The sequence below is a fragment of the Poeciliopsis prolifica genome, unplaced genomic scaffold, assembly GCF_027474105.1.
Source record: "Poeciliopsis prolifica strain line A6 unplaced genomic scaffold, Auburn_PproV2 SCAFFOLD066, whole genome shotgun sequence".
NCBI classification, from domain to species: domain Eukaryota; kingdom Metazoa; phylum Chordata; class Actinopteri; order Cyprinodontiformes; family Poeciliidae; genus Poeciliopsis; species Poeciliopsis prolifica.
Window position 1 is genome coordinate 2,211,996 of NW_026562441.1, and position 9,054 is coordinate 2,221,049.

Here is a 9,054-nt window from a genome sequence, read left to right on the forward strand (position 1 = left end):
ATTTTACTTGTGTATCTTTAATAAATATCTATTTAACAATTATTTTTTAGCCTTTGATACAAAATGAGTAAACAAAACATTATTAAAATTAATAAAATCACATATATAGTTTTCTAGGGTTTGTAAGTTTGAGGTTAAGAATGAGTTTGAATATTCTATTGGTATTTTTGTTTATTGCTGCTGTCTTTCTTTAACCTTTTTGTTCTTGCAGTTGCAGGGAAAATCCACAGCGCGGCGCTGTTGGCCATCTGTTTCCACATCTGAACGCCTGCAGTTCAACTCTTCAATGTTTTACTATTGAGATCAATTCAGTACAGAATCACCTCTAGGAACAGATTTTATATAAAAATAACTTCTTCTCCGTTTCCAGCTCCTCTTTGCCGTCCAGCAGGTTTTCCAACAGGATCGTTTTGTTTTTTCTCTCCCGCGTCTCCACAGGATGATGCTGCCACCACCGTGTTTCACCTTAGAGATTCAGAGTTCAGGGTAATAAATAAGTTCCTCCACCTGGAGGCGACAACAAAAATGTTTTGTGTACCCCAAACATTACTTACTATAGCAACACAACTTTTTTTAAAAAAAAAGACTTTTCATATTTCTTTTGATTTTTCATGTTGCAAACAAAAACCTTAATTTGAATTACAAATGAAAGAAATCTGGAAATCTGAAAAGTGTGGCATACAATCAACCATTTACTCATATGAAGCCATTTTGAATTGATCTGAACTCCCAGCCTGTGTGGCGAAACACGGCGGTGGCAGCATCATGCTGGAGGGAGGCAGGTCAGAGTTAATGATGAGATAATCAGATTTTTCTAAATGAGACTTTCACAAATCAAATAAACCAAAATTAGTTTTATTTTTATTTATCTTTTACTCCTCAACAATAAACTGAACATGCAATATTTTTATTAAATGAGAAGTTTGCATCAACCTCCTACAGCGACCACAAAAAGTTCTTACAAGGGCCACAAATGGGCCCACGCTCCTCATTTTAGAAACACCTGAACTAAAGAGCTGCATCTTCCATCAGGACAATGACCCAAAACTAGAATGTGAGTGGTCCAGTCAAAGTCCAGGCTTAGATTCAGATTTGGAAACTGATCAGAGATGTTCAGCATCAGAAGGAGCTGAAGAGTCAGCAAGTTTTCCATCCTGACCTTCAGATTCTTACCTGTCTGAGAAACAGCTGTGGTTGGTTGAGAAGCAGGAAGTGTTACTGTGTGTGTGTGTGTAGGTGTGTGTGTGTGCGGTTTGGTTTTTCCAGCTCATTATCTTATCTGTGATCAGTGTCTGCGGCTCGGACTCAGTGAAAGCTGCTGCAGGTGTCGTGGGCGTTGTTTGTGGAAATGTTAAATGTTTCTCCCAAAGGTCACAGACAGAAAGGACTCGACTGTTTACAGAGTCGCCTTTCACTAAAGACGGAAACAATCTAAAAATACGCTTCAAAGCAAAACCTTTCATCTGTTGTGTTGCTTTTTGTATTTGGGACTTTAAATAACTGATGATCCAGTTCGGATTCAAACTAACCGTTTCTCTGCTCTGTGTTTGAAGCCTGGTGTCTTGTTGTTCTTGACTCAGAAACATTTTTGGTGCCTGTAAGTTTTACTTGGATTGCGCCAAACGTAAAGAGATGCAACTTATCAACTGGTGAAATTTCTGCCAATATCTTAAGTTAAGTCTGTCTCAGAGATTTTAATCTGTTAACATTTTTGGCCAATTAATCATATTTTTTAAATTTTGATTTTGATTGTTTATTACAAAGGTTTCGGGCGGAACCATCATACTGCCGTGTTTCTAGTACTGCCGTAAATCTGACGCGCATCCCCAAAAAACATCAGCAGAAGATGAATCTGCTTCTCTCGGCAAACTGGGGGTTAATTTGTGCTTCTAAGCGATCTGATTGGACGCTGGTGAAGGTGTGCTAAAAGGAGCTAGCCTTTATTCAGGTTAGCATCTCAAAGCTAACCATGTTGCTAACGCTGATGTCAGCGTCCTCGTTCTTAAATGACTCACATGAACGCTTCCTGAAACTCTTTACATCAATCTGATGGTTGGATGACATGAATAGCAATAAATATATAATAAATATAGCGTTCAGATGTTGATTTATTCAGTAATTTAGCAACAGTAGTTGCTTATCTGTAGACATGTATTGTGTTATTAACGGACATTCAGTAAAAATAACAGATTATTTATTCCACAGTTTATTTAAAGCTTAAATTCTAATCCAAAAGTGTCTTAAATACACGTTTTGCATAAAAAGCAGAAATAATGAACACGTTTTATCACTGATTCATTATTCCAGTTAAAGTAAGTGACATGTTGGATTATTAAAGACACGGTGAATTTTAATGTGAAGTTTTATGATGAAAACTCACTTTTGTTCTGAATTAAAGTCTGATCTCTTCATTATCCTGTTTCTCATCCACACTGAAAAAACAAAACTGGTCTTTTATGAAATGATTTGGATAAAATGAATTTTATCCAAATCAATTGATCAAATTGTCCTGTTTAGAAAAGTGAATGAATTTCACTTTTAAATAAATTTAAACTCAATCTACATAAAACTAACAAACTATTTTTTTAAGTTGTAGCTGCATTCTCTTTTTTCAGTGTAACTGGAGCTGAACCAAAACGTCCTAGTCCAAACATGTCCATCTGCAGCCTCCGTATCGATGACTGCGGGTATCGATGGGGGGCGGGTTGCGGGCGGACCGGGCCGCCTATAAATGGAGCAGGTTGCGGGTTTGTCTCACCTGGCCGAACCGGAGCATCTTCCAGCAGCAGCAACAGGTGCGTGAGAGTCACCGCCCCGCACGCGCCCGCAGCTTGCAGTGACTTTTCAACCTGGACGTAAAGCTGAGGGTCGTCGCGTCCCGCAGCGATGAGCCTCCAGTTGGTGCTGATGTTTGGCGTCGGGGCCGCGCTCCTCCGCGTGGACGCGCGCGTCCGCCTGAACTCCATCAGGACCGTGATCCTGTCTGAAGGCCACGCGCTGCCCGTGAACAGGAGCGCGTGGGGACGTGGCGTGGACCTGACGGTGAGTGGAAGCAGCACGACTGTAAACACCTGAGATCTGATCTGCTGAGGGGCCAAAGGTGACAGAGAAAAACAACAACAAACAACAGAGTGAAAACAGCTCTGCTGGTGAAGGAGCTTCAGATCCAGGTTTTACTTTTTGACATTCTGTTTGTTCCAGTTTCTAAAGTTACATTTATGAAAGTTTGTTGTTTTTAAATCCTAATAGCCGCCGCATTATGTCCATTACGCACTCTTCCGTTTGCCCATATAAGGAAGACGCTGTGTTGGAGCGCAGCTGATTCATTACAGAGACAGACAATCGGCATTTCCATTTAAAAGCGGGTAGATCGCTGAGAGGGTCAGAGGTCAGAGGTCAGGCTGATTCCTCTACAGGAAACCTCCTCTTGGAGAGGACATGCAGAGCTCTGCTAGCTTTTAGAGAAGGTTGGCCTGCTGCTGTTTCAGCTTTTGTTTGATTTGGTTTCTGTGATGCATTTATGTTTTGGTTATTTATTGATTAATTTTTTTATTCTTTTGGGGGTTTGTGGTTTAAGGAAGGGGAGTTTTTATTGCCCAGCCCTCCAGGCTCGCTAGTAAATAAAATAACCTGCTGTTCCTGGTTCAGCTGTTTTATCTAGGAGACGAGTGGAAGGGGAGTTTCTTCCTGTTGCGTTATTCACAGGGAGTCTTTCTTTTGTTGTGAGTGTTTTTGTTTGGGAACACATAGGTGTATTCAGTTACTTTTGTTTATTATTTCTCCCCCAGCAGTCTGATTTTATTAATCAGAGTAATCAGCTGAAAGGTTTCCAGGGCCAGCATAGATTTAAGATTTTAAAGTGGTCAATATTGTACAATGAAATGAATTAACTATTTATGTCTGAGGGTTATTGTGAGTAAATAAACTGGTTAATTTGCATCAGTGCCTCTGATTATTTTTTACAAACTAATGTGTGATCTGGTAAAAATAAAACACCAGAGAATTTAAGGTTCTTCACACATAACTAAACCGAGGTCACACTAAAACATTTTCCTCACATGGAGCCAGTAAAACATTATAGATGGAAAGCAGCAAAATCCAGGAGGAAACTGCAAGACAAAACAACTCCAGAGGATTTATTTTCTAATTTGGGGAATATTTTAGTGTTTCAGTAAAAAAAAAAAAAACTAAATCGACCTGATTATAGGATGGAAGTTAAATTTAAACATCAAAAAACATTAGAACAACTTGAGCAACAATATCTGATTGTTATATTTTTACTAACCAAGAATAACCAAGAGAAAAAGATTTTCAAAATAAAAGCTCTCTGCATTTTAGCTCCATAGATCATAAATGAAGATACTCAGTTCCTACTTGAAGTTTATTCTCACAGCTAGCATACGCTAACTAACATCTTGGTGTCCAGGTTTTGATTTTTATTTCATCTGCTCTGTTTTACAGTTATTACTGTGTTTATATGTCACAAAGCTCCGTCTCTTCCAACAAACATGTCAAAATGCTTCAGTCTTCATCATAAAGTTTCTTAATCTACTTCCTAATCTGCTACTGCGCTTCAGATTTGACCAATTTATCTGCAGCTATTCAATAATTTCAACAATTAAATATTAAAATGTATAAATAAAGGATTCATAACTATCAGCAACAATGTTTCAAATTTTCTCTACAAACCATTTAAAATGTTTCAAGCTTCATTAAACCGACGACAATGTTCCTGAAGAATCTATTGTTTTGTTCAGATCGTATCAAAATGTCTGCTTCAATGTTTCACTGTTAAAATGTTTCAAAATGTTTCAAACTGCCTGAATGTTTGTAACTCTGTTATAAATCTGTTACAGTTGAAAAGGTTTCCTTAACAAACCAGAATGAAAATGTTTCAAACCTGGACGGTCTGTTAAAATGTGTTAATCTCGATATTCTGAGTAATCCCATGTTTGAGATGAATACTCAGGATATTTGGTGTGAACTTGGTGGCTCTGTCTGTTGGTTGGTTTCGGTGCAGCTCCACCAGTGCATGAGCGACCTGGAGTGCACCATTGGAAAATACTGCCACGTCCCGACCAGAGGCCCCGCCCACTCCCGCTGCCACGCCTGCCGCAGGAGGAGCAGGCGCTGCGTCAGGGATACCATGTGTTGCCCCGGCAACCGCTGCAGCAGCAGTAAGACCTGCTTTTAAAACGATGGTCATATAATCTAAAAATATGGAGAATTTCAACATGGATTATTTGCTTTGTTGTTTTGCAGACGTTTGTGTTCCTGAGCTGGTCGGTTTTTGGCCTCAGAGTGTCCTGGACGCTGACGGAGACATGAACCCGGCATCCAACAGAGGATGGAGGAAACGAGGGAGGGTGAACCTTAAAGGGTCTTCTGCTACAGGTACATTTGTTCTCTCCGCTCTCAGTCAAACCAGCCTGTTCCCCTCCTGGCCTGTGGGGGCGCTGCACCAAGAACCAGTGGAGGAAATGACACAAAAGCCTCTGAAGACGCTGAGAGCAACTTCCTTCTTTATTAAATGGAAACAGAAATGGAGTTTGATCAGGTTTCAGTAGCTGTAGGATTTCTGTTTTGTGTTTGGTAAAAGAAAAGGAGCCATTTTTCTGCTAGCGCTAGGCTAGCAGGTTTGTTTTGGTTGGATTTTCCACTATATTAATTTTTCTGGACAAAATGGTGAAGAACTAATTTATTTGTTTGGTAAACTTTTAGTAATGACGTCAAACAGGAAGCCTGATTGGTCCACATAATGGCAGCTGGCTGTGTCTTTTTTAATCAATGAACTTTCTATTGAAACGGCCTGGAGTTTGTTGACCAGAGAGGTTTTGTGTTCTGGTTCTGCAGGTCAGGTAGGCGACCTGTGCCTCCGCTCCTCTGACTGCTCAGACGGGTTGTGCTGCGCTCGCCACTTCTGGGCCCGGATCTGCAAGCCGGTGTTGCGGGAGGGCCAGGTTTGCACGCGTCAGCGGCGTAAAGGCCACCAGGGCTTGGAGCTGTTCCAGCGCTGCTCGTGCGGCGCCGGACTCACCTGCCGGGCCGCGCCGGACCCAAACAGCCAGACTCCGCCACCGCGGCCATCTTTGCTGCTGGACCAAGCTGCGAAATCCAAGTTTGAGGTTTCCCCTTCCTTGTCTCGGCACGCCTCTCCCCACACCTCGGTGCTGGCCGCGACCTCGTCGTCTTCAGTGGCGGCGAAGACGAGACTCCATGTGTGTCAGAGGAAATAAGGTGGACACAATAACGGACTGATGGAGGGATGAACAGAGCAAATCTCCTCTGTCTGTGATCGAGGCCTGAGGCAACGAGAGGCAGACAGATTTGTAAAAGAAAGAGTGAATTACATTCCTGTTTACACTTGTGAAATTCCCTGAGTGTCTCCTTCAATATCTGGGAGGTCACCAGCTTCCTGTCACGCCAGCTGAAGGAGAAACGAAACCTTTAGACGTTGGGATGTGATTTCCTTCTGGGCGTCTAGACAAACCGAAACCGCTTTGAAATCCAGTCTGACCCCAACAACACAACGTTGATGCATATCTGATCTAATTCACACATTGTTTTCACTCTTCATCACTAAATCTACAAAGAAACCGAGTTCAGATATCTGGTCACTTTAGCATAAAATATTAGTCAATTTAGTCAACATTTGAATTATGTTTTCAATAAATAACTATTCCATCTTTATAACATTGTAAACAGGTTCCATCGCTCTGACTCCAATCCAGCCGTTCACCATTCCTTTCACATTCTGTTTTAAACTTATAAAAAACATTTTGTGTCAATGTTATCATACTTTTAACATTTTAACTAATTTTACTGGGTTTATTCTCTGAGTAAAAACTAAATGAATGAATTAATTTTTTCCAGACTGTTTTATTGCACTGATATTTTGAATTGGTTTTCTATAAATATTGTATTTTGTGGTAAATCTGGGTGAAACTATTCACATTTAATGAGTTTAACTGAAAGTTATTAAATGTTTTGTGAATAAATTTTTCTTCTTGCTATAGTTTTCTGTTTTGTGCTAAAAGCACCTTTACTACACAACCCCTCTGAACCCTATTTACCGTATTCACTGCTTCATTTCTCCCAATAGATGTTATGCTAGCTGGCTAAGCTAGCACTAGCCAGCAGTCTCTTCCTGGATTCAACCATTTCCAGTTATGAGCTTCAAACTGTTAACTTTCTGGGTCACAGATATAAATTAATGTTGGGCTCAAATACACCTGATTTTATGTGTATTTTATCTATATTTGACTTTATGTTTTTGCTAGCAGCTAGCTTGTAGTAGCCAAGTTTATTGATAAGACTTGACACAGAATAACAATAAAGCTTTTAAAAATCCTTTTTTTCGTCATTGAGATGTTTGTAATTTCTAGTTTTAACTGATATTATCTAGCCAGAGTTTCCTTAAGTGCTTCTGATGTGACCGTCTCCTCTAAGCAGGTACTGAAGGCTGCGGGTGCAAAACGTCAGGAAGATAAAAATACCAAATGATTTCATTATAACTGTCATTTCCAAACATAAATATCAAATTTTGTGAAATCAGTCAGGATCAGGAGAAAAGTTTGTTAAAAAGTGGAAAAGAAATTTAAAGATTTGGTTGACAATGAAGCACTGATTAGAAACTGATGAGACTATTTTAGCTAAATATTTTACATCTGGAAAACCGTATTAGATTTAAAACTTTAAACACAAACATGAGCAGCCACATTAATAACTGGTAATGTAACTCCAGTGGCATTCACACTGTAATTAGATACTGAGATTCAAATAGTGACATTTTGAAGAGCCAGGTTTTTGTATTTAATCCCTTAAACCGGTCTGACAGGAATGAGACATTAAGCTAAATTTACACCCAGCTGGTGCTTGAAGGTCCCACCGGAGTTTGGTTCAGGCTGGGTGGGTTCTGGTCGGCCCAGGATGTTTGGACCCACTGGGTCCATTGAACAGAATCCATTTGGGGAACCCTGCTGACCACCAGGGTAGTTCTTCATATCAAAGAACCCAATCAGTTCAAAATAGGCAAAATGTAAAAATCCAACATGGGTCCAACATCTGGGTTTCTCAGACCATATGGGTCTCATTTAAAGTAAATATTAGGATAAAACCGCATTAAATTATACCAAATGGTGAATAAATCTGGTTGGTAGTTTGTATAAAGATAAACTGCCTCAAAAGGCCATTTAAGGTTCTATCTTCATGTTTTTGTGTAACTTTGTTCAACATTATTTCAGAATAAATCTTTCTCAGTGCTGCCCTCTGTCGGTGCTGAGGCAGTCTTCATCACAGTTTAAAACCAGGTGACTCAGGCCCACAGCTCCCCCTGGTGGCGAGGCAGGTTGGACTCCCCACACTGGGCCGGGGGTTTTGGCTCTGCTTTAGGGAGGATTGGCTTTCAGAGAGGTTGGTTACATTTTAATAAACTCAAAATTCTTCTCTAATTCAGTATTTCCTGTATGTTTGGAGTGATTAGTATATTTCACTGGTTCATCTGTTTAACTCCCAGTGGTCATTTAGACCATCATTTATTTAATTTTAAGTCAGTATGACTCGTTCTCCAACCAACCACCAAATAACAAAATTTAGATGTAAGTAAGCTGAGATAAGTACAGAAAGGTGTATTATTATTATTATTATTATTCCTGTAGCTCAAACTGCACTATAACATTTCCATTTCCAAACAAGTCTTCAGACCAAAACTCTATTAACATTTTAAATGCTGACATTGTTACATTTCTACAGCTGAATGAGTCTAAAAAGCTTTGCTATAAAAAGCTTTGCTTAGGTTGATATGAGTTAAATATCTGATATGTGGAAAAGCCGAAGTTTCCTGCAGCCTGATCTGATCTGATCTGATCTGATCTGATCTTCTGCAGGTTTTCCTTCAGGCAGACCAGAGTTTCCCTGTTTGTGAGGAACGGCTGTTCTGACTGCTGAAGATAAGCTCAGCGGGTCTCTTCCGTTCGTTTCCGCCAGAGTTTCCCCGTTCTGGCACGTCCGCAGTTGGTCATCAATCTGCATTGTCGTCACATTTCCATCTGGTTC

The 9,054-nt window shown here is 40.1% G+C and overlaps 1 protein-coding gene across 1 annotated transcript; it reads left to right on the top strand.

The window, feature by feature from the left end:
* Positions 1-2,761: 2,761 nt before the first annotated feature.
* On the top strand, positions 2,762-7,273 carry LOC129351358 (dickkopf-related protein 2-like). Its single transcript, XM_055020235.1, has 4 exons — positions 2,762-3,042; positions 5,021-5,177; positions 5,263-5,394; positions 5,854-7,273. The coding sequence occupies exons 1-4, from the start codon at positions 2,887-2,889 to the stop codon at positions 6,234-6,236; spliced, it is 828 nt and encodes a 275-aa protein (XP_054876210.1). The 5' UTR covers positions 2,762-2,886; the 3' UTR covers positions 6,237-7,273.
* Positions 7,274-9,054: the final 1,781 nt, after the last annotated feature.

What these genes read in the sequence shown, in the direction of transcription:
- LOC129351358 (XM_055020235.1), top strand. Translation starts at nt 2,887, where the DNA reads ATGAGCCTCCAGTTGGTGCTGATGTTTGGCGTCGGGGCCGCGCTCCTC. An exon ending in GACGTGGCGTGGACCTGACG is followed by an intron (nt 3,043 to 5,020) that starts GTGAGTGGAAGC and finishes GTTTCGGTGCAG; the next exon opens with CTCCACCAGTGCATGAGCGA. An exon ending in TAAAGGGTCTTCTGCTACAG is followed by an intron (nt 5,395 to 5,853) that starts GTACATTTGTTC and finishes CTGGTTCTGCAG; the next exon opens with GTCAGGTAGGCGACCTGTGC.